The sequence below is a fragment of the Oncorhynchus mykiss genome, chromosome 4 (assembly GCF_057628025.1).
Source record: "Oncorhynchus mykiss isolate SJ-2025 chromosome 4, ASM5762802v1, whole genome shotgun sequence".
In the NCBI taxonomy this organism is placed as follows: domain Eukaryota; kingdom Metazoa; phylum Chordata; class Actinopteri; order Salmoniformes; family Salmonidae; genus Oncorhynchus; species Oncorhynchus mykiss.
Window position 1 is genome coordinate 4,985,524 of NC_143025.1, and position 25,401 is coordinate 5,010,924.

General features: G+C 45.2%; 1 protein-coding gene across 1 annotated transcript; it reads left to right on the forward strand.

The window, feature by feature from the left end:
* Positions 1-328: 328 nt before the first annotated feature.
* LOC110516150 (E3 ubiquitin-protein ligase TRIM16) lies at positions 329-16,227 on the forward strand. The gene is made up of 6 exons (XM_090230916.1): positions 329-995; positions 1,419-1,514; positions 5,503-5,736; positions 14,032-14,191; positions 14,317-14,376; positions 14,608-16,227. Exons 1-6 carry the CDS (start codon positions 399-401, stop codon positions 15,132-15,134), a joined length of 1,674 nt encoding a protein of 557 aa, XP_090087042.1. The 5' UTR covers positions 329-398; the 3' UTR covers positions 15,135-16,227.
* The last annotated feature ends 9,174 nt before the right edge of the window (positions 16,228-25,401 follow it).

A 25,401-nucleotide genomic window follows, 5' to 3' on the forward strand; every position in this document is an offset into this window, starting at 1 on the left:
AGGAAGTAGAAATGTGTTATTGAAATGAAATATGAAATGAAGTGTTCACTATGAAAAGAAGTGTAACCAGCGCAGAGGAGAATGGAAGATCTCAGCTCAGTGCACAATACAATATGGCTCCGGTTAACTTAAATAATGACTTATGTTTTAAATAACAATTGTTTTCTTTAGTATTTCTTAAGGGCTCTAAACTTGGAACACAACTATTTGTCTCCCTCTTGCTGTTGCATGCAGTTCCTCTCTCTCTTCCTCCATTCCTCTAACCCCTCCCTCCCTCTAACCCCAGCCCTCTGGCAGAACCAGGAAGTCCCTCCCCTCCCACAAACTCTCTTCTGAGGAAACGAAACTGATCTGAGTCTCTCTGTCGTCTGTCTGTGTGAGAGTGAACAACTGTCCAAATGGCTCAACAGGGAGTTCTGCTGGACCAGGACCAGTTCTGTTGTTCTGTCTGTCTGGATCTACTGAAGGAGCCGGTCACTACTATCTGTGGACACAGTTACTGTAGGAGCTGTATTGAGGGCTGCTGGGATCAGGATGTTCTGAAAGGGGTCTATAGCTGTCCTCAGTGCAGAGAGACCTTCACTCCAAGGCCTAATCTGAGGAAAAATAACATGTTGGCTGAGCTGGTGGAGAAACTGAGGAAGACAGGACTCCAGGCTGCTCCCCCTCCTGCTCTGTGCTATGCTGGACCTGGAGATGTGGTGTGTGATTTCTGCACTGGGACCAGAAAGCAGAAAGCCCTCATGTCCTGTCTGGTGTGTCTGGCCTCTTACTGTGAGACTCACCTCCAACCTCACTATGAATTTCCTGCTTTCAAGAAGCACAAGCTGGTCAAAGCCACGGCACAACTACAGGAGAAGATCTGCTCTCATCATGACAAACTGCTGGAGGTTTACTGTCGTACCGATCAGCAGTGTATCTGTCTGCTGTGTGTGATGGATGAACATAAAGGCCATGATACAGTGTCAGCTGCAGCAGAGAGGACTGAGAAACAGGTAAGACCAGAACAACTTGTTGGTGACTGTCTGATAAACAAGGAATTAAAGATACAGTAGGAACTAAATCTGTTTGAATATGAGATCATTATATTATATACAATATGAAATGGATCCACAAATATGAACACAAACCTTGAGTATATTGAGTTTGTTACAAATGTATCACCATTTTCTAAAGTCAAACACTATTATCATTCTGAATGGCCTTTTATGAGTCCAAAGTTCAGTCTCAACCCCTTGATACATGAAGTCCTACCATAAAAACTATAATCATTCACATAGCAACATAATATAATATTGTAAAGGGACTTCCTCAGGATTGTAGACCTTCCTCTCAATGGGTCCTATGTCACATTACTATACTATTGATCTACTGGACTAATAAAGCTTGATAGCTCATTGAAGAGTGATTCTCCACAGAGGCAGCTGGGGATGAGTCAGCAGAAGGTCCAGCAGAGATTCCAGGAGAGAGAGAAGGAGATGAAGGAGCTCCAACAGGCTGTGGAGTCTTTCAAGGTGAGTATTGTTGACCAGAGGAGACACACCATTTCACTTCTCTCCTCCAGTCAGAGAGAGAGAGAGAGAGGGGGGGGGGGGGGGGGGGGGGCTATTCAATCCCACTGACCCCACTGTTGGGAACAGGCTGTCTGGACCCCTTTCAGAGAATAGACTGGTTCATGTAACTGACTGGGCTGCCTCATCACATAACCATGAGTAACCATGACTGACTCATGTCCCCTATACATTAACATGGAACTGTCTCTCTCTCAATTGAATTAAATTCATAGGGCTTTATTGCATGGAAATATATGTTTACATTGCCAAAGCAAGTGAAATGGACAATAAACAAGAGTGAAATAAACAATCAGAAATGAACAGTAAACATTACACTTGGAAGAGATTTGGGGGATGGGGGAGGGTCTATTAGAAGTTAGTAGGACTCTTTTATTTTCTCAGAAGTTCTGAGTTAGGTAGGAGGATTTAGAGTGGTGTAAACCGTGATTGAAAACACTCCAGCACAGTAGGTGGCGCCATGCACCTTTAACGTTGGTTTGAGGACCTCCATTATATCATAGAAGAATAAGTTGGTCTGTGAGGGTTTTGTTGATCCTGAGGAGGGCTACTATTCTTTTCTCTTTTGGTTTTCAAGTATTTTCAGAATGTATTAAAGCCAAAGCTAAAGCTTCCCTAAACAATTCAATATATCAGTCAATATATTTTCTCTGTGATTTATTTTCTCTCCGTCAACCGTTCCATCGCATCTTAACCGTCTTACCGGGCGGGCACTAGGACCCGGGGGAGGCTGCTGCTGCAGAGGCTGCTGCACCGCTCGTGACTGTCAGTCCTCCTTGTAGCTCATTGGTTAAGCTGTGGCTCGAGACTGTTAACAGTTAACGGACAGGAAACGGCTCTGACAGGACACATTCATGTCGAGGCAGTGATGTGAATGTGTGGTAAGTTAGAATAGAGAGAGAGAGCTTTCACTACTATAGACTTTGGTCATAATCAAAGCTTTGTTAACCAATAGGTTTTTATGTGAGGCTGCCTGTAAGTTACAGTGTAACAGACGTTACTAACGGTAACGGTGTCTTTTAAATTCGACATAAGTTATGTGGCGATGATATCTAGTTAACGTTGTATTTAATGTAGTGTAATGACCTGACTAGATCATAAAGGAACAATTGTCCAGACAGAGGGTTGAGTTACGAATTGACGGTTTATTAGCAACTTTACACAGGCTACTGTTTGGCCTTAGCTCACGCCAAATAAATGAAAGATACCCCACAAGCCAATCGGGACCTTCCTTACCTTCCAATGCCCCGCCCCCTCCACGCCACTCCGCCAACCACCAGGATGCCCGGCATCAGAACATCCCAGGCATTCCTGTGATTGGCAGATAGCAGGTTGATTGGCATGTCGGACCCCGCGAACACTGGGAACTGGTAAGTACAACACAACCACCTACTAGCCGGACACATAACACACAGCTGTCTGTGCGGGTCGCTACAGTAGTTTTACTATCTGTGCCAGGCTATAAATGACACAGATAATATCTAGTTAACGTTGTATTTAATGTAGTTTTACTATCTGTGCCAGGCTATAAATGACACAGATAATATCTAGTTAACGTTGTATTTAATGTAGTTTTACTATCTGTGCCAGGCTATAAATGACACAGATAATATCTAGTTAACGTTGTATTTAATGTAGTTTTACTATCTGTGCCAGGCTATAAATGACACAGATAATATCTAGTTAACGTTGTATTTAATGTAGTTTTATTATCTGTGCCAGGCTATAAATGACACAGATAATATCTAGTTAACGTTGTATTTAATGTAGTTTTACTATCTGTGCCAGGCTATAAATGACACAGATAATATCTAGTTAACGTTGTATTTAATGTAGTTTTACTATCGGTGCCAGGCTATAAATGACACAGATAATATCTAGTTAACGTTGTATTTAATGTAGTTTTACTATCTGTGCCAGGCTATAAATGACACAGATAATATCTAGTTGTATTTAATGTAGTTTTACTATCTGTGCCAGGCTATAAATGACACAGATAATATCTAGTTAACGTTGTATTTAATTGATCACAGCTTTCTGCTTTCCATGTAGAGTTTTTGGTAAAAAACATTACATTTGACTATTTTGTCAGTAATGGCTGCAAAAATTGGAAAAAAATCTTATTTTATCTTTGTCAAACATGAGATGACACAAACACACAGAGACAGTGTTGTGGCAAAGCTACCAGGAAACTATCAATCATGGGAACATTGCTCAGATTTGAACATCTGACCCTGCTGGTGATATTGCAGAGAGAAGGGAGTATCTGAGGAGAATTGTTGTGGTCACATCAATGTTAGGAAGACAGGGACTCTCTTTCCGTGCCAATGATGAATCTAGTGAAAACACAAATAGAGGGAACTCTCAATAGTAAAACTAAAATAAAACTCTAACAACTTCCTAGATACATCATGCTGAACTGAGTTTATCAAGAACTACGGTATTGATGTCAAAACAGAAAACATGTTGGTGGACAGAAACTTTCTTTCCCGGAAAAGAGAGGCTGGTGTTCTGTACCTGTCTGTCCAGGAGGGAGGAGAGTAGAGCAGGACCAAGAGGTGTTCTGTACCTGTCTGTCCAGGAGGGAGGAGAGTAGAGCAGGACCAAGAGGTGTTCTGTACCTGTCTGTCCAGGAGGGAGGAGAGTAGAGCAGGACCAAGAGGTGTTCTGTACCTGTCTGTCCAGGAGGGAGGAGAGTAGAGCAGGACCAAGAGGTGTTCTGTACCTGTCTGTCCAGGAGGGAGGAGAGTAGAGCAGGACCAAGAGGTGTTCTGTACCTGTCTGTCCAGGAGGGAGGAGAGTAGAGCAGGACCAAGAGGTGTTCTGTACCTGTCTGTCCAGGAGGGAGGAGAGTAGAGCAGGACCAAGAGGTGTTCTGTACCTGTCTGTCCAGGAGGGAGGAGAGTAGAGCAGGACCAAGAGGTGTTCTGTACCTGTCTGTCCAGGAGGGAGGAGAGTAGAGCAGGACCAAGAGGTGTTCTCTACCTGTCTGTCCAGGATGGAGGAGAGTAGAGCAGGACCAAGAGGTGTTCTGTACCTGTCTGTCCAGGAGGGAGGAGAGTAGAGCAGGACCAAGAGGTGTTCTGTACCTGTCTGTCCAGGAGGGAGGAGAGTAGAGCAGGACCAAGAGGTGTTCTGTACCTGTCTGTCCAGGAGGGAGGAGAGTAGAGCAGGACCAAGAGGTGTTCTGTACCTGTCTGTCCAGGAGGGAGGAGAGTAGAGCAGGACCAAGAGGTGTTCTGTACCTGTCTGTCCAGGAGGGAGGAGAGTACAGCAGGAACAAGAGGTGGTCTGTACCTGTCTGTCCAGGAGGGAGGAGAGTAGAGCAGGACCAAGAGGTGTTCTGTACCTGTCTGTCCAGGAGGGAGGAGAGTAGAGCAGGACCAAGAGGTGTTCTGTACCTGTCTGTCCAGGAGGGAGGAGAGTAGAGCAGGACCAAGAGGTGTTCTGTACCTGTCTGTCCAGGAGGGAGGAGAGTAGAGCAGGACCAAGAGGTGTTCTGTACCTGTCTGTCCAGGAGGGAGGAGAGTAGAGCAGGACCAAGAGGTGTTCTGTACCTGTCTGTCCAGGAGGGAGGAGAGTAGAGCAGGACCAAGAGGTGTTCTGTACCTGTCTGTCCAGGAGGGAGGAGAGTAGAGCAGGACCAAGAGGTGTTCTGTACCTGTCTGTCCAGGAGGGAGGAGAGTAGAGCAGGACCAAGAGGTGTTCTGTACCTGTCTGTCCAGGAGGGAGGACAAGTCCTGGTGGACCTGGAGAGCACTGAGTTCTGACTGCAGAGAGGCTACTGAACCTACTGTCTCTCTCTGTCTCTCTGTCTCTCTCTCTCTCTCTCTCTCTCTCTCTCTGTCTCTCTCTCTGTCTCTCTCTCTCTCTGTCTCTCTCTCTCCCTCTCTCTCTCTCTCTCTCTCTCTGTCTCTGTCTCTCTCTCCAGCGCTCTGCACAGTCAGCAGTGGAGGACAGTGATCAGATCTTTACTGAGCTGATCCGCTCCATTGAGAGAAGGAGCTCTGAGGTGAAGGAGCTGATCAGAGCCCAAGAGAAGGCTCAAGTGAGTCAAGCTGAAGGACTCCTGGAGCAACTGAAGCAGGAGATAGCTGAGCTGAGGAAGAGAAGCACTGAGCTGGAGCAGCTCTCACACACAGAGGATCACATCCATTTCCTCCAGGTAACTAAACTGTCTTGTTACATGTGATATGAAATTAACTTCATGTGAAACTATTCATCTCAATCATTATGTTGTCCTGTCTGTCTCTCTGTCTCTCTCTCTCTCTGTCCCTCTCTCTCTGTCCGTCTCTCTCTCTGTTCGTCTCTCTCTCTGTCCGTCCGTCCCTCTCTCTGTCTCTGTCCGCCCCTCTCTCTCTCTGTCCGTCCCTCTCTCTCTCTGTTCGTCCCCCTCTCTCTCTGTCCGTCCCTCTCTCTGTCTCTGTCCGCCCCTCTCTCTCTCTGTCCGTCCCTCTCTCTCTCTCTCTGTCCGCCCCTCTCTCTCTCTCTCTGTCTCTCTCTCTCTCTGTCCCTCTCTCTCTGTCCGTCTCTCTCTCTGTTCGTCTCTCTCTCTGTCCGTCCGTCCCTCTCTCTGTCTCTGTCCGCCCCTCTCTCTCTCTGTCCGTCCCTCTCTCTCTCTCTCTGTCCGCCCCTCTCTCTCTCTCTCTCTCTCTCTCTCTCTGTCCGTCCGGCCCTCTCTCTCTGTCCGTCCGTCCCTCTCTCTGCCCGTCCCTCTCTCTCTGTCCGTCCTTCTCTCTCTGTCCGTCCGTCCCTCTCTCTGCCCGTCCCTCTCTCTGTCCGTCTCTCTCTCTGTCCGTCTCTCCCTCTCTCTCTCTCTTTCCCTGTCTGTCCCTCTTTCCCTCTCTGTCCCTCTCTCTGTCGGTCTCTCCCTCTCTCTGTCTGTCTGTCTCTCTCCCTGTCCGTCCCTCTCCCTCTCTCTCTGTCGTCCCTCTCTCTCTGTCCGTCCCTGTCGCTCCCTCTCTCTCTCTGTCTGTCCCTTCCTCTCTCTCTGTCCGTCCCTCTCTCTCTCTCTGTCCGTCCCTCTCTCTCTCTCTGTCCATCCCTCTCTCTCTCTGTCCATCCCTCCCTCTCTCTGTCCGTCCCTCTCTCTCTCGGTCCGTCCCTCTCTCTCTCTGTCCGTCCCTTTCTCTCTCTGTCCGTCCCTTTCTCTCTCTGTCCGTCCCTTTCTCTCTCTGTTCGCCCCTCTCTCTCTCTGTCGTCCCTCTCTCTCTCTGTCCTTCCCCCTCTCTCTCTCTCTCTCTCTGTCCGTCCCTCTCTCTCTCTGTCTGTCCCTCTCTCTCTCTCTGTCCGTCCCCCTCTCGCTCTCTTTCTCTCTCTCTCTCTGTCCGTCCCTCTCTCTCTCTCTCTCTGTCTGTCCGTCCCTCTCTCTCTCTCTGTCCGTCCCCCTCTCGCTCTCTTTCTCTCTCTCTCTCTGTCCGTCCCTCTCTCTCTCTCTCTCTCTCTGTCCGTCCCTTTCTCTCTCTGTCCGTCCCTTTCTCTCTCTGTTCGCCCCTCTCTCTCTCTGTCGTCCCTTTCTCTCTCTGTCCTTCCCCCTCTCTCTCTCTCTCTGTCCGTCCCTCTCTCTCTCTGTCTGTCCCTCTCTCTCTCTCTGTCCGTCCCCCTCTCGCTCTCTTTCTCTCTCTCTGTCTGTCCCTCTCTCTCTCTCTCTCTCTCTGTCCATCCCTCTCTCTCTCTGTGTCCGTCCCTCTCTCTCTGTGTCCGTCCCTCTATCTGTCCGTCTCACTCTCTCTCTGTCCGTCTCACTCTCTCTCTGTCTGTCCCTCTCTCTCTCTCTCTCTCTCTCTCTCTGTCCGTCCCTCTCTCTCTCTCTCTCTGTCCATCCCTCTCTCTCTCTCTCTCTGTCCGTCCCTCTCCCTCTCTCTCTCTGTCCGTCCCTCTCTCTCTCTGTCCGTTCCTCTCTCTCTCTGTCCGTCCCTCTCTCTCTCTGTCCGTCCCTCTCTCTCTCTGTCCGTCCCTCTCTCTCTCTCTGTCTGTCCCTCTCTCTCTCTCTGTCCGTCCCTCTCTCTCTCTGTCCGTCCCTCTCTCTCTCTGTCCGTCCCTCTCTCTCTCTGTCCGTCCCTCTCTCTCTGTGTCCGTCCCTCTCTCTCTCTGTCTGTCCCTCTCTCTCTCTCTGTCCGTCCCTCTCTCTTTCTGTCCGTCCCTCTCTCTCTCTGTCTGTCCCTCTCTCTCTCTCTGTCTGTCCCTCTCTCTCTCTGTCCGTCCCTCTCTCTCTCTGTCCGTCCCTCTCTCTCTCTCTGTCCGTCCCTCTCTGTCTCTCTCTCTGTCCGCCCCTCTCTCTCTGTCCGTCCCTCTCTCTCTCTGTCCCCCCGCCCCTCTCTCTCTGTTCGCCCTTCTCTCTCTCTGTCTGTCCCTCTCTCTCCCTCTCTGTCCGTCCCTCTCTCTCTGTCTCTCTCTCTCTGTCCGTCCCTCTCTCTCTCTGTCCGCCCCTTTCTCTCCCTCTCTGTCCGTCCCTCTCTCTCTCTCTCTCTCTCTGTCCGTCCCTCTCTCTCTCTCTCTCTCTCTCTCTGTCCGCCCCTTTCTCTCTCTCTGTCCGTCCCTCTCTCTCTCTCTCTCTCTCTCTCTGTCCGCCCCTTTCTCTCCCTCTCTGTCCGTCCCTCTCTCTCTCTCTCTCTCTCTGTCCGTCCCTCTCTCTCTCTCTCTCTCTCTGTCCGTCCCTCTCTCTCTCTCTCTCTCTCTCTCTGTCCGCCCCTTTCTCTCTCTCTGTCCGCCCCTTTCTCTCTCTCTGTCCGTCCCTCTCTCTCTGTCCGCCCTTTTCTCTCCCTCTCTGTCCGTCCCTCTCTCTCTGTCTCTCTCTCTCGGTCCGCCCCTCTCTCTCTCTCTGTCCGTCCCTCTCTCTCTGTCTCTCTCTCTCTGTCCGCCCCTCTCTCTCTCTGTCCGTCCCTCTCTCTCTCTATGTCCGTCCCTCTCTCTTTTTCTGTCCGTCCCTCTCTCTCTCTCTGTCCGTCCCTCTCTCTCTCTCTGTCCGTCCCTCTCTCTCTCTCTGTCCGTCCCTCTCTCTCTCTGTCCGTCCCTCTCTCTCTGTGTCCGTCCCTCTATCTGTCCGTCCCTCTCTCTCTCTCTGTCCCTCTCTCTGTCTGTCCCTCTCTCTCTCTGTCCGTCCCTCTCTCTCTCTGTCCGTCCCTCTCTCTCTGTCCGTCCCTCTCTCTCTCTCTGTCTCCCTCTCTGTCCGCCCCTCTCTCTCTGTCCGTCCCTCTCTCTCTCTGTCCCCCCGCCCCTCTCTCTCTGTTCGCCCTTCTCTCTCTCTGTCCGTCCCTCTCTCTCTCTCTGTCTGTCCCTCTCTCTCCCTCTCTGTCCGTCCCTCTCTCTCTCTCTCTGTCTCTCTCTCTCTGTCCATCCCTCTCTCTCTGTCTCTCTCTCTCGGTCCGCCCCTCTCTCTCTCTCTGTCCGTCCCTCTCTCTCTCTCTCTGTCCGCCCCTCTCTCTCTCTCTGTCTCCCTCTCTGTCCGCCCCTCTCTCTCTGTCCGTCCCTCTCTCTCTCTGTCCCCCCGCCCCTCTCTCTCTGTTCGCCCTTCTCTCTCTCTGTCCGTCCCTCTCTCTCTCTCTGTCTGTCCCTCTCTCTCCCTCTCTGTCCGTCCCTCTCTCTCTCTCTCTGTCTCTCTCTCTCTGTCCATCCCTCTCTCTCTGTCTCTCTCTCTCGGTCCGCCCCTCTCTCTCTCTCTGTCCGTCCCTCTCTCTCTCTCTCTGTCCGCCCCTCTCTCTCTCTGTCCGTCCCTTTCTCTCTCTGTCTCTGTCTCTCTCTCTGTCCATCCCTTTCTCTCTCTCTCCGTCTCTTTCTCTTTCTGTCCACCCCTCTCTCTCTCTGTCCAACCCTCTCTCTCTCTCTGTCCACCCCCCTCTCTCTCTGTCCGTCCCCCTCTCTCTCTGTCCGTCCCTCTCTCTCTCTGTCCGTCCCTCTCTCTCTCTCTCTCTGTCCATCCCTCTCTCTCTCTCTCTCTGTCCGTCCCTCTCCCTCTCTCTCTCTGTCCGTCCCTCTCTCTCTCTGTCCGTTCCTCTCTCTCTCTGTCCGTCCCTCTCTCTCTCTGTCCGTCCCTCTCTCTCTCTGTCCGTCCCTCTCTCTCTCTCTGTCTGTCCCTCTCTCTCTCTCTGTCCGTCCCTCTCTCTCTCTGTCCGTCCCTCTCTCTCTCTGTCCGTCCCTCTCTCTCTGTGTCCGTCCCTCTCTCTCTCTGTCTGTCCCTCTCTCTCTCTCTGTCCGTCCCTCTCTCTTTCTGTCCGTCCCTCTCTCTCTCTGTCTGTCCCTCTCTCTCTCTCTGTCTGTCCCTCTCTCTCTCTGTCCGTCCCTCTCTCTCTCTGTCCGTCCCTCTCTCTCTCTGTCCCCCCGCCCCTCTCTCTCTGTTCGCCCTTCTCAAATTTCAAATTCAAATTCAAGCTGCTTTATTGGCATGAAAAACATTGTGTCAATATTGCCAAAGCAACAATGTATACAATATACATTGTAACAAAATTATAAATGATAGCAAATAATAATATAAAATTGTAGTAAATAATAATACAAAATTAAATACAAAAATAATAACAATAAAATGGTAACAGTCTACAGTAAACATTAATAATTATAGTAATAACAATAATAGTAATAATAAGTAAGTTACTGTTTACTATGCAGATGTTATTATTCAGTGTCCCTCAGGCTATGGCAGGAAATACATATTTGGCTGCAAGAGGAGCCATTGCTCCTTCGCCCATGAGTATTCTTAGTTTTTCCTCTTGGTTCAATTTGTAAAAATGTGGAATATATGTAGTCATTTCTGTGAATAATGAATCTCTTTGTGAGGAATATTTATCACAGTAAAGGAGAAAGTGCATCTCTGTCTCTACCTCCCCTGTCATGCAGTGACCACATACACGCTCCTCTTTGGGTAGCCATGTCTTTTTATGTCTGCCGGTTTCTATTGCCAATCGGTGGTCACTCAGCCTGTACTTGGTAAGGATCTGTCTCTGCTTCGTATCTCTGACAGAGTAGAGATAATCAGCCAATTCATATTCTCTGTTTAGGGTCAGATAGCAATTTAGTCGGCTTTGGGATTTTGTTTCGTTTTTCCAGTATTGTAAATATGATTCCTTTGATTGGTTCATGATTTTGCTTATTGGAATTCTTTCTTTTGAAGCAGTGCTGGCGTCAGCTTGGTTGGTGAGGTCCAACACCATCTGACTGAGAGGGCTCGTTTCTGGGCTCAGCTCTTGGGCTTGAAGTGCTTTAAATTGCAGACTCGAATTTGGACTTGAATTTAGATGTAGCCAAAATTTTAATGATCTTTTCTGTATTTTCATTATTACTGGAAAACGGCCCAATTCTGCCCTACATGCATTAGTTGGTGTATTTCTCTGGACTTGTAGAATTTTCCGACAGAATTCTGCATGTAGGGCTTCAATTGGATGTTTGTCCCACATTTTAAAATCCAGTTTATTGAGTGGCCCCCAAACCTCACTTCCATAAAGTGCTATTGGTAGGATTACACTGTCAAATATTTTAGTCCAAATTCTAATTGGGATGTTGATTTTGAATAATTTCATTTTTATTGCATACATTGCTCTGCGGGCTTTTTCTTTGAGTGCATTCACTGCCATATTAAAGTTTCCCGATGCAGATATGGTCAGACCAAGGTAGGTGTAATTTTTTGTGTGTTCAATTAAGGTGTTGTTCAGGGTGAATTTACATTTGTGTTTCTGACATCTGGGTTTTTTTTGGAAAATCATGATTTTAGTTTTTTGGAAATTTACTGCCAGGGCCCAATTATGGCAATATTGCTCCAGAATATTAATGTTTTGTTGAAGACCTTCTTTGGTTGGTGATAGAAGTACCAAGTCATCAGCATATAGCAGGTATTTCACCTCTGTGTCAAATAGTGTGAGTCCTGGGGCTGGAGATTGGTCCAACATGTCTGCTAATTCATTGATATAAATGTTGAAAAGATTTGGACTCAAATTGCAGCCTTGTCTCACACCTCGACATTGTGAAAAAAATTCTGTTCTTTGGTTTTTGATTTTTATTGCACACTTGTTTTTTGTGTACATACATTTTATTAAGTCATACACCTTACCACCAAGCCCACTTTGTAGAATTTTGTAGAATAGCCCTTCATGCCAAATCGAATCAAATGCTTTTTTAAAGTCAATAAAGCAAGCAAAGATTTTGCCCTCTTTTTTTTGGTGGACGTGTTTATTAATTAGTGTGTGTAAGGTGTATATATGGTCAGTAGTGCGATGGTTAGGGAGAAAGCCAATTTGACATTTACTTATTACATTTTTTTCTTGAAGAAAGGTTTGAATTCTTGAATTCAAAATGCTACAGAAAATCTTTCCCAAGTTACTGTTGACGCAAATTCCCCTGTAATTATTGGGGTCTGATTTGTCTCCACTTTTGTGGATAGGGGAGATGAGCCCCTGGTTCCAGACATCAGGGAAGCAGCCAGAAGTTAAAACCATGTTGAACAATTTAAGCACAGCATTTTGCAACTCAGGTGTGCTGTTTTTCAGCATTTCATTTCTGATGTTGTCTACACCACAAGCCTTTTTTGATTTAATAGATTTTAGCTTTTCATTTAGTTCTTGTTGGGTTATTGGGTAATCTAATGGATTTTGGTTGTTTTTAATGACTGATTCCAGGATGTTCAATTTTTCTTTAATTTCTAATTGGTTCTGGTTTAAGTCTTTTTGTGGGATGTTTTTGTATAGATTATCAAAGTAAGTTTTCCAAATTCCTACATCTTGTATGGCTAATTCTTGTGGCTTTGTTGTGCTTAAATTGTTCCACATGTCCCAGAACTGATTTTGGTCAATTGCGTTTTCAATTTCATCAAGTGTCTTGTTGGTATAATTCAATTTCTTGCATTTCAGTGTTTGTTTATACTGTTTCAGAGTTTCAAAGTATTCATATCGTAGCTCTGGGTTGTTTTGCTGCTTATGTTTTTTGTTTGACATTTGTCTTAGGTGTTTTCTAATTGTTTTACATTCATTATCAAACCATTTGTCAGAAACATTTTGATTTTTGCTTCTGATGTTGCATTGCTTTGGTTTTCTCAAATTTGCTTTCGATGCTGCTTTTTGGAATATGCAGTTGATGTTTTGGGTAGCTGAATTGACACCATCTTTATTGTTTTGGTACTGTGAGTTATTGAAAAACTGTATAGAGTTCATCATTTCATTTGAGTTCAATGTTTCAATGAATGCCTCTGCACTGTTTGGAGCCCATCTGAACGATTGGTTTATGTTGTAAAGATTATTGGGCTGTTTTTTTGAATGAATATTGCCGGTTAATTTCTTCAGAAACACGTTGATCTGACTGTGATCTGACAATGGTGTCTGTGGTCTGACAGTGAATGCACTAATGGAGGAGGGGTCAATGTCAGTGATGGCATAATCGACTACACTTGTCCCAAGAGCTGAGCAGTAAGTAAACTGACCTAAAGAGTCCCCTCTGATTCTACCATTAAGCATGTACAGGCCTAAGGCTCGACAGAGATGTACTAACTCTTTTCCATTTTTGTTCAGTATTTGGTCAGGACTGTTTCTATTATTTATAATAGGGCTACTGTACAAGGAGGGGTGTCCAAATATGTGGTGGTTACCTCCCGCATCAGTGTAGTCAGGCTCAGAACCTGTTCTTGCATTGAAATCTCCACAAAGAAGCACTTTACCCTGCGCCTGAAATGTAATGATTTCTGTCTGGAGATTGTCAAAAAACTGATCATCATAATATGATGAATCTGAAGGAGGAGCATAAGCTGCACATATGTATACATCATCTCTCTCTCTCTCTCTGTCCGTCCCTCTCTCTCTCTCTGTCCGTCCCTCTCTCTCTCTCTGTCCGTCCCTCTCTCTCTGTCCGTCCCTCTCTCTCTCTGTCCGTCCCTCTTTCTCTCTGTCCGTCCTTCTCTCTCTCTCTCTCTCTCTCTCTCTCTCTCTCTCTCTCTCTCTCTCTCTCTCTCTCTCTCTCTCTCTCTCTCTCTCAAATTCAAATTCAAATTCAAGCTGCTTTATTGGCATGAAAAACATTGTGTCAATATTGCCAAAGCAACAATGTATACAATATACATTGTAACAAAATTGTAAATGATAGCAAATAATAATATAAAATGGTAGTAAATAATAATAAAAAAATAAATACAATAAAATGGTAACAGTCTACAGTAAACATTAATAATTATAGTAATAACAATAATAGTAATAATAAGTAAGTTACTGTTTACTATGCAGATGTTATTATTCAGTGTCCCTCAGGCTATGGCAGGAAAATACATATTTGGCTGCAAGAGGAGCCATTGCTCCTTCGCCCATGAGTATTCTTAGTTTTTCCTCTGGGTTCAATTTGTAAAAATGTGGAATATATGTAGTCATTTCTGTGAATAATGAATCTCTTTCTCTCTCTCTCTCTCTCCAGAGGTATCAGTCTCTCTCTCTCTCTCTCTCTCTCTCTCTCTCTCCAGAGTTATCAGTCTCTCTCTCTCTCTCTCTCTCTCCAGAGGTATCAGTCTCTCTCCAGTATCAGTGTATCTTCAGACTTACCCAGCATCGTTGTCCGTCCTCTTCAGTACTTTGGAGATGTGAGTAAGACTGTGTCTGAACTGAGAGAGAAACTAGAAGACTTCCTTAAAGGAGCCTGGACCAAGATTTCCACTACAGGTGTGTTGAAAACAATAAGAACATCAACTTTAGACCATTGAAAGTTCCCTACTAGTCATATACATGTGGAATATGGTCTGATGATAACATTCCCTCTCTCTGTCAATGTGTTTGTGTGTCTGTAGTGAATATAGTGGATGTTGTACTGCCTCCAGAGCCCAAGACCAGAGAACAGTTGTTACAATGTGAGTCTCTTTATTGTGAAGTAACTAACAGTCTCTTTTTACTGACACTCCTAACAATCCCTCTAGAAATATATAGCAATAGTAGATCTAATCAAAGACTGGGTATCTATCTGACTCCTCATATTTCTCTGATTTGATCTCTGCTGTGCTCTAATCAAAGACAGGGTAGATACAGTATCTGACTTAACTTATTGTTCTGACTCCCCTCATTGGTCTCTGCTCTTCTCCCAGATTCCTGTCAGCTCACACTGGACCCAAACACAGCACACACAGACCTCTCTCTGTCTGAAGGGAACAGAAAGGTGACCAATACAGGCCAAGTCCAACCATATCCTGTCCATCCAGACAGATTCACCAACTGGTGTCAGGTTCTGTGTAGAGAGGGTCTGTCTGGATGCTGTTACTGGGAGGTGGAGAGGACTGGTGATGTTGTTACAGCAGTCTCATATAAAGACATCAGCAGAACAGAGAGAGGTAATGATGGTGGATTTGGATACAATAACAAGTCCTGGAGATTAGAGTGCTCTAGAGGTGGTTATTGTTTCAGACACAATAATGTTGAGACTAAAGTATCAGGCCCTCAGTCCTCCAGAGTAGGAGTGTACCTGGATCACAAGGCAGGTACTCTGTCCTTCTACAGTGTCTCTGACACAATGACCCTCCTCCACAGAGTCCAGACCACATTCACTCAGCCCCTCTATCCTGGGTTTGGGATCTATTCTATTTTCGATGGTACTGCTGAGCTGGTTAAACTGTAGTAGGGTCCACATAGATACTAGTCATGCTGGTGTAGTCTATAGCTGAGCTGGTTAAACTGTAGTAGGGTCCACATAGATACTAGTCATGCTGGTGTAGTCTATAGCTGAGCTGGTTAAACTGTAGTAGGGTCCACATAGATACTAGTCATGCTGGTGTAGTCTATAGCTGAGCTGGTTAAACTGTAGTAGGGTCCACATAGATACTAGTCATGCTGGTGTAGTCTATAGCTGAGCTGGTTAAACTGTAGTAGGGTCCACATAGATACTAGTCATGCTGGTGTAGTCTATAGCTGAGCTGGTTAAACTGTAGTAGGGTCCACATAGATACTAGTCATGCTGGTGTAGTCTATAGCTGAGCTGGTTAAACTGTAGTAGGGTCCACATAGATACTAGTCATGCTGGTGTAGTCTATAGCTGAGCTGGTTAAACTGTAAACTGATTTGTTATTAATTAAAATTCAATACAATGTTTTAATCTTGTACATTTCCATGAATCATGACGTCTGGTGTTGATGTATATTGGTTGTCATTCAGAACCATTGATATGTTTTCTCAGTTGGTTCTCTGTCTCTATGTAATTCTCCTCAGTATCATTGATCAGCTTGTTGGCTCGGTCCTAATTGATGTGTTCTCTGTCACCTGGAGCTGCATGGAAAATGGTCCAGGAACTAAAGGACAATTCAGGACTAGTCAGCCCACTACAAGCTGGTATCACTTACTTTCTACTAAACTATATGGTCTGGTTTCCCAGACACAGATGAATCCTAGTCCTGGACTAAACAGTATGTTCAATGTAGATGTCCAGGAAACCGTCCCTAAATGTGTCATCTTTCATCCTCCCATACTGCTCAGTCCAGCAACATTAAACCTGTCCAGCAGGTGGTGCTGTTGACCAAACAATAAAACCAGCAGATATCTTGACTTGCCACTCAGTATATCAGTAATGTTCAGAATAGTACTTTAATATCATTGGAGATTGATGGTCTTTTTAATCCACTATCCAGAGTCAGGAACAGATGAAGTTAGGTCTGCTACTGTTCAGTGATTAAATATGATTTATGGTGATGGGAAATAATAAAAAACACTCAACTTCATCTAGTAATAGTTTTCCTTTGTTATTTATTCCAAGGTGTGTCTTTAACTTGTAAATGTATTGTGTGGAGGTGAGCTAGTGGTGTGGCTGATAGAATAGAATGAAAAGGGAGGAGGGGAGGGGAAATGGGCAGATATATCAGACAGATGAGGGAGAGAGAGATTTTCATCCAGGAGTTAGTGTCTCTGTTCCAAATAGCTCCCTATTCCCTGCGTAGTGCACTAGGCTTCTTATAACCAGGTCTAAAGTAGTGTTCTAGATGTTAATGGTTTCTCCCTGTCATTACAACATGACAATATGGTCATGACTTTAGTGGTTTCCTCCCCCTTTGTTTTTAGTGTTATTTTGTTATGTGTGTTGTCAGGGTTGTTCCTCTGTGTTCCTCATTGAAAATCCATTAACAATGAATCACTAACTAATTATATTCCTGTTGTGTTTAGACAACTTGATGTCTGACGTCCCCCAGTTCTGTTCAGACCCATTGAACTGGGTCACATTCTGAATGGTGACTTGTATTGATAGTCCATACTGGACCTGACTGTGGTTAACCAGACTGGAGGGGTTCTGATCACATATTCCCTCATCTACACAACTATACCTGATGTTCTCTCTCTGTGTGTGTGTGTGTGTCTGTGTGTGTGTGTAGAAAGCAGACAACCTCAATCTGGTTTCATTCCTGTAGTTATCAGAACACATGGGGTGTGTAACAATTATCTCTCCTTTCTAAGTGTGAACTTGTCCACTTCCCTTCATGGATTTAAAGGAAATGACTGGTTTATGTAAACTCCCTCTACCCCATGTCAACACCAATCCAATGCTTTTACATTTGTGAGGAGTAGAGAAGGAAAGCTACATTTCACAACTCTTAGTACAAACTCAAAACATGAAGCCCTCTCTAAGGAGCCCTCAGAGAGGTGGACATCAGAGAGATGGAGGCAGGCGGCAGGGAACTGTTGTATCTAATGAAGTCCGGTCCATCGTCGTTGATCATGTGGTCAACAGGGGTCTTACCATGACAGAGGCCGACACATTAGTTCACCCCAATCTGAAAAGATCAACTGGCAAATTCCATCATGAGAACATTTCACTAAGAAAAGCGGTAAGTCAGCAGGATGTGCACTATGCTTTACCTTTACAGGAAATGACATATTGTAATGCATGTCAACATGTTCCAGGATTGTTCCAGTAGGATCTATTGACAGTAAACTCTGATCTACCCTCAGAATAGACAGAAGACCCCATGGTGGTGGTCGTGTGCTGACTGACCAGCAGGAGAGGACAGTGGAGGAAATGGGGAGGGACAGGAATGATATACTGACCAGCAGGAGAGGACAGTGGAGGAAATGGTGAGGGTCAGGAATGATATAATGACCAGCAGGAGAGGACAGTGGAGGAAATGGTGAGGGACAGGAATGATATACTGACCAGCAGGAGAGGACAGTGGAGGAAATGGTGAGGGACAGGAATGATATACTGACCAGTAGGAGAGGACAGTGGAGGAAATGGTGAGGGAAAGTGGAGGAAATGGTGAGGGACAGAAATGATATACTGACCAGCAGGAGAGGACAGTGGAGGAAATGGTGAGGGACAGGAATGATATACTGACCAGCAGGAGAGGACAGTGAAGGAAATGGTGAGGGACAGGAATTATATACTGACCAGCAGGAGAGGACTGTGGAGGAAATGGTGAGGGACAGGAATGATATGCTGACCAGCAGGAGAGGACAGTGGAGGAAATGGTGAGGGACAGGAATGATATACTGACCAGCGGGAGAGGACAGTGGAGGAAATGGTGAGGGACAGGAATGACATACAGCTGTCTGAAATAAAGCAGGCCAATGAGGAGAACGAAGACACCTTTGCCAACGTGGCGTCCATCAGTCTACCATCATCCTGCCTTTTGAAGAGGCATCAGGTGTCTATGAAACACATTTACCTGGTGCCTCTGAGAAACAACGACCAGGTGAAACAGCCAAGTATTTTATTATTATTGGGGTGGCAGGTAGCGTAGTGGTTAGAGCGTTGGGCAGGTAGCGTAGTGGTTAGAGTGTTGGGCAGGTAGCGTAGTGGTTAGAGCGTTGGGCCGTGGGGCAGGTAGCGTAGTGGTTAGAGTGTTGGGCAGGTAGCGTGGTGGTTAGAGTGTTGGGCAGGTAGCGTGGTGGTTAGAGTGTTGGGCAGGTAGCGTAGTGGTTAGAGTGTTGGGCAGGTAGCGTGGTGGTTAGAGCGTTGGGCAGTGCGGCAGGTAGCGTAGTGGTTAGAGCGTTGGGCCGTGGGGCAGGTAGCGTAGTGGTTAGAGCGTTGGGCCGTTCGGCAGGTAGCGTAGTGGTTTGAGCGTTGGGCCGTGAGGCAGGTAGCGTAGTGGTTAGAGCGTTGGGCAGTGCGGCAGGTAGCGTAGTGGTTTGAGCGTTGGGCCGTGAGGCAGGTAGCGTAGTGGTTAGAGCGTTGGGCAGTGCGGCAGGTAGCGTAGTGGTTAGAGCGTTGGGCCGTGCTGCAGGTAGCGTAGTGGTTAGAGCGTTGGGCAGTGCGGCAGGTAGCGTAGTGGTTAGAGCGTTGGGCCGTGTGGCAGGTAGCGTAGTGGTTAGAGCGTTGGGCCGTGTGGCAGGTAGCGTAGTGGTTAGAGCGTTGGGCCGTGCGGCAGGTAGCGTAGTGGTTAGAGCGTTGGGCCGTGCGGCAGGTACAAGACAGTTAACCCACTGTTCCCCTGAACAAGGCAGTTAACCCACTTTTCCCCTGAACAAGGCAGTTAACCCACTGTTCCCCTGAGCAAGGCAGTTAACCCACTGTTCCCCTGAACAAGGCAGTCAACCCACTGTTCCCCTGAACAAGACAGTTAACCCACTGTTCCCCTGAACAAGACAGTTAACCCACTGTTCCCCGGTAGGCCGTCATTGGAAATAAGAATTTGTTCTTAACTGACTTGCCTAGTTAAATGACGGTAAACAAGTATTATTAAATGTACATTCTACTTCACAATATCACATTGGAACTGTAAAAACAACGAACTATGAGGACGTCACCATTGTTGAGGACGTCTCCATTGTAGAGGACGTCACCATTGTAGAGGACGTCACCATTGTTGAGGACGTCACTGTTACGTCACCATTGTTGAGGGCGTCACCATTGTAGAGGACGTCTCCATTGTAGAGGACGTCTCCATTGTAGAGGACGTCACCATTGTAGAGGACTTCACCATTGTAGAGGACGTCTCCATTGTAGAGGACGTCTCCATTGTAGAGGACGTCACCATTGATGAGGACGTCACCATTGTAGAGGACGTCACCATTGTTGAAGACGTCACCATTGTAGAGGACGTCACCATTGTTGAAGACGTCACCATTGTAGAGGATGGCACCATTGTAGAGGACGTCACCATTGTTGAAGACGTCACCATTGTAGAGGATGGCACCATTGTAGAGGACGTCACCATTGTTGAAGACGTCACCATTGTAGAGGACGTCTCCATTGTAGAGGACGTCTCCATTGATGAGGACGGCACCATTGTTGAGGACGGCACCATTGTAGAGGACGTCACCATTGTAGAGGATGGCACCATTGATCACACCTTTGCTTCCACATTGGATAGATATTCTATAAATCTGATTACTGTGGGGTCACCGTGATCTGATTACTGTGGGGTCACTGTGATCTGATTACTGTGGGGTCACCGTGATCTGATTACTGTGGGGTCACCGTGATCTGATTACTGTGGGGTCACCGTGATCTGATTACTGTGGGGTCACCGTGATCTGATTACTGTGGGGTCACCGTGATCTGATTACTGTGGGGTCACCGTGATCTGATTACTGTGGGGTCACCGTGGCAGTATTGTGATATTTGGATGAAAAACGTGCCCAAATTAAACTGCATATTTCTCATGCCCAGAAGCTAGAATATGCATATAATGACAGATTGAGATAGAAAACACTCTAAAGTTTCCAAAACTGTCAAAATATTGTCTGTCAGTATAACAGAACTGATATGGCAGGCGAAACCCTGAGGAAAATCCACCAGGATATGACTGTTATTCTGAAAGTAAGCCTATCCTCCATTTCAAAAGAAAGGACCCAGATTCCTTTCCCTATGGCTTCCACAAGGTGTGACCAGTCTTTAGATATAGTTTCAGACTTTTATTCTGAAAAATAAGCGAGAATGATCACATTGCGCCAGTGGTGTCCTTTAATTTTTTTATGCGCTCGCTCAGGGAGGAACACATTTTCTTTCTCTATTCTAATGAAAAGGCCGGTTGAAATATTATCGATTATTTATTGTAAAAAACAACCTGAGGATTGATTATAAAAAATGTTTGACATGTTTTTACGAACTTTACGGATAATGCCCATCGTGGCCTCACGAGCCTGTGGAATTACTGAACAAAACGCACCAACCAAATGGAGGTTTTTGGATATAAAGACAATCAGAATATACAGATATACAGAAAGTCTTTATGGAACAAAACAAACATGTATTGTGTAACTGGGAGTCTCGTGAGTGCAAATATACGAAGATAATCAAAGGTAAGCGATTCATTTTATTGCTTTTCTGACTTTCATGACCAATCTACTTTGCTGCTAGCTGTTTGTAATGTTTTGTCAGCTGAGCGATGTCGTCACATAATCACATGGTTTGCTTTCACCATAAAGTATTTTTGAAATCTGCCAGCTGGATAAACAACTAGTTAAGCTGTGGTTCGATGTATTGCACTTGTGATTTCATGAAGATTAAATATTTTTTATATTTAATTTGAATTTGGCGCTCTGCAATTCACCGGGTGTAGATGTCAATGATCCCGCTGAAGGGATCGGGTGTAGTATGAAGTTTTAAGAGCCTGTAATCAAGGCGTATGATCACATCAAATGTTTCACAAATGTTAAATTGTATCATTTTTTTCAAATAAAATGTATTGAATTTAATCATAGTCATTCAAAAGTTATTCAGAAGTCTAACCACCCTGAGAGATCAGGATTAGTGGTGTAAATGAGTCATTATCAGCCCTTTCAAAGGGGGGAGGGAACGTGTTAGAACGTCTGTAGCTCGTTCAAGGTTTTTGTTTTAAAGTTTGAATGTGTTGACGAAGCTTATAGTTGGGTAGACCCGAGAGGAGAATGTTGAGGATTGCCAGGGCCATAAGAAACTGAAGCCACCCTGGAGGTCTTCTGTCATCAGCAACCTTGTGGGATGCTGTGGTACTTTGAAGCAAGTCCATCATATGAGAACATCCCCCTGAAAGATAAACTCTCCTTTGTCATTCCAAGTAGCGGCCCCCTTTGAGTCTTTTATCTTGTTCATAATGTATCTAAAAAATGTCCTGTTACGTGCCGGAACATGTGCATAACATTATCATCAACATGCATTTGATCTTCAACCGTTAAGATCGCCAGTCCAGGCATTACAGGGGCTTGGTTCTCTCGCGTCATATTTTAAAGGGTCCGGTAGGGAAAGCGCTTAACCTCTTGAAACTAGGGGGCACTATTTTTATTTTTGGAAAAATAACATTCCCAAAGTAAATGGCCTATTTCTCAGGACCATATGCTAGAATATGCATATAATTGACAGCTTAGGATAGGAAACACTCTAAAGTTTCCAAAACTGTCAAAATATTGTCTGTGAGTATAACAGAACTGATATTGCAGGCGAAACCCTGAGGAAAATCCAATCAGGAAGTGCCTCTTATTTTGAAACCGTTGTGCTCCTATGTATCCCTATTGGCCATTGAAAGGGAAATCAACCAGATTCCTTTTCCTACGTATTCCATAAGGTTTCTACAGCCTTTAGACGTAGTTTAATTTACATATTTGAAAAACACCTTGAGGATTGATTATAAAAAACCTTTGCCATGTTTCTGTCGATATTGTGGATATAATTTTTTTCGACGTTGTCATGACCGCTATTTCCGGTGGATTTCTCAACATAATGTGACCAACAAACGGAGGTATTTTGGGTATAAAAATAATCTTTAGGAATAAAAGGAACATTTTCTGTCTAACTGGGAGTCTCGTGAGTGAAAACATCCGAAGATCATCAAAGGTAAACGATTAATTTGATTGCTTTTCTGATTTTCGTGACCAAGCTTCCTGCAGCTAGCTGGACATAATGCTATGCTAGGCTATCGATAAACTTACACAAACGCTTGTCTTGCTTTGGCTGTAAAGCATAATTTCAAAATCGGAGATGACAGGGTGATTAACTATATTTCACTTGTGATTTCATGAATATGAATATTTTCTAGTAATATTTTTTGACCGTTGTGCTATGCTAATTAGTGTAGTTGATGACAATTCTCCCGGATCCAAGAGGTTAATGGTTGGTCTCTCTCTCACCTTGTTTTACCAAGGCCAAATATCTTTGCAAGAGGTTTGTGTATTTTTGGACCTTTTCATAGGGGTTCAATCCGTGTCTATTTAAAATATCCTATAAATTCTTTGCAATCTTTATTGATCGACACTGTTAGCATATTGCTTCTCTGGGAAAGTTTGCCCCAAAGCGAGTTTAAATACAATTTCTACAGATTTCTTTTGGTTTTGTTGACCTCTATTCTGTCAGGGTCAAGATGTATACCTTCTCTGTCGTGATAGTCCTGAATGTATTTGTCTTTGCTCTCCTGATCTGTGACCGATGCAGGATAGCCTGAAGCCATTTGCTTCCATCTCAAAAAGTTATTGATGTACTCTTTTAAAAGAGTGTCTGATTTCCTGGAAAAGTTCCCCACTTCAAAGATTTTGGCCACACGATACCCCTCTCTAGAGCCTTAGAGAATTCAAGTGTGACCCAAACCCCTGTCAGGGCTCTTTCTTGATCTGAATGATCGCAGGGCTGGTTGTTGTTTTCACTGCAGGTATGACAAAGGGCAAAGAAAAGTTTTCCTTGAGCTCCCTTGTAAGGCCACACGGGCAGAAACAAACCCCGGGGAGGGTAAACAGTTGCTTTTATCAGACCAAGATAGTTTTGTGGTAAGTCAAAGTCACGGTGAATAATTTCCGGATAGCAAAAGGAACTCATTACATGAGGATAAAGGGATGTAGAATCTACATATTCCATTGTCTCGTCGGGTTGCGCTACATACCTAAATGTCAAAGCATTGGTACGGCCTCAATACAAGGCCTGCCGGGGCTCCAAGGGTTCTGGTGTATCAAAGCTGGAAAGGAAAGCTCGAACATGAGGATCAGACTTTTTGAGTTCGGTCCACTCATGCTCCACATCACATTCCCTTTCAAACCATTAGTAACCTGTAAAGATTCCAAATTGTCTTGGAACTCCTGGTACATTTCCCCAAAAGTCTTCTGGGTTACGACACACATGGCCTGGGGCACAAAGCATCATTTACAACCGTGGAAGAAACAACCGTTGTACTCAAACACTGTCTCAACACCATCAATCTCTGTGTATACATCTACGTGATACGGCCCAACCGCCTTCTCCCCACTATTCAAAGCATATTGAAAAAAAATGTTTTTATCCTGGGCCAAGTACTCCAACCATCGAATGGACCCGCTAGAGTATGACTTGAATTGGTGTCGGTAGTTGTCAGGCGAGGGAATTGCTATAGATGATGTAGGCACATAGTGTGTACGATAGGTTTTCATGCATGCCGATGCAATAGTTGTACAACTCCAGGGGTCAATGCCGGCATCTTTGATTACCTCTTCTCTGAACCTGAAGCATCCGTCACGAAGTATATCCACATCGTTGTCACAGTATGACTCCATCTCTTTATGGAAAGGTGTTATGATGAACTGTCTCATACCACGTCATGAATCTCTCTCCCTCTTTGGGAGACATTTGATCACACCCGTACATTTCGGGACTGGGATAAGATCCTATATAATGTAGATTCTCCTCAGATGTTATGAAATGAGGAAACCAACCTTTCACAGAGTTTTCAAAACCCAAGGCCTCTGGCATTTGAGCCAATCTCATGTGTAAGAAACTTAAACTGTCAATGTATCTCTGGTTGAAGGCGGGGTCTACAAAACACTAGATTTTACTACCTTGAACTATGACCCTGGGTGCAACGCCTTGTTGTATCAAGGGGTTCAGAAGAACATAGGAATCATAGGCTCTAGAATTGTGAGCGATAAACATGAAGTTTCTGTACTGGGGTTTTCTAAAGTGTATTAGAAAGAGTAATGCACAATTGGGTCCATCTGCTGACCACTTTTCACCCTTGAAGGTGCCCCCCCTTTCGGGTGTAGCCTGACACACTGAACAGTTATAACGACAAGAGTTCCCCCCCTTTCGGGTGTAGCCTGACACACTGAACAGTTATAACGACAAGAGCGCCCCCCCCTTTCTCGTGTAGCCTGACACACTGAACAGTTATAACGACAAGAGTTCCCCCCCTTTCGGGTGTAGCCGGTATGTCATGATGGACACATAAGGCGCTCCTAAAAACGCTGTGATGTTGGTAATAGCATAATAATGGTTGTTTTGCACATAAAAGTACAGAATCTGAGGATGAGGTTGTGGGCTGTTCTGGACTTTCAAGAGAGCTGAATTAGCTCTACTGTGGTACAAAACAACAATCTTGATGTTCAGAAAGTTTTCAAATGTGACAATGTCATAGAAAGCCACAGCCTCCTGTATACCTAGACCCACTGCATTCTGGAGCTCCCTAGCCTTTTGTAAAGCCTCTAGATCAGTACATCCAGGGTTGAGTAAATGTGATAGGCCTATTGCAAAGCATAACTGATTACCAGGATTGTGAACTTTTATGATATGCCCTTTTATTGTTTATGATTTCTGATTGCATGAGTATCAAGTTTCCTTCTCTGACCCCCTCCGCCTAGGGGTTGACGTACAATTTGTGCAACGAGCTCCAGGGTCTTATCAGCTGTGACGCATAAATTAGATTGAACAAGTCGTTCCAGCAGGGCTATAAATTGTTCAAGATCTGCTTCGCCGTTGGGTAAAACAAGAGATACAGTGTTTTGCATACTATCTCCACAAATGTCATGTTGTAAGACATCACGAGGTTCGGCAAAATCTGTAGCCCTTTCTAGAAGTTCGCTCAGAGTATCCAATATCATAACATAAAAAACAACATATTCAAGGTTCTGATTCATCCCTGTGAAATTAAAAAACAGCATAGTCATCTGTGATAACAGGTTTTCAAGGGTCTGAATTATAGGTGATGTCGGCCCTGTCTCATTCATTTGGTTAATTACGGATATGTGTTCTT

Bases quoted from the DNA above. Each gene is read 5' to 3' on its own strand.
- LOC110516150 (XM_090230916.1), top strand. From the start codon at position 399: ATGGCTCAACAGGGAGTTCTGCTGGACCAGGACCAGTTCTGTTGTTCT. The intron at 5,737-14,031 runs GTAACTAAACTG...CTCTCTCTCCAG, and splicing joins ATCACATCCATTTCCTCCAG to AGGTATCAGTCTCTCTCCAG. The intron at 14,192-14,316 runs GTGTGTTGAAAA...GTGTGTCTGTAG, and splicing joins GACCAAGATTTCCACTACAG to TGAATATAGTGGATGTTGTA.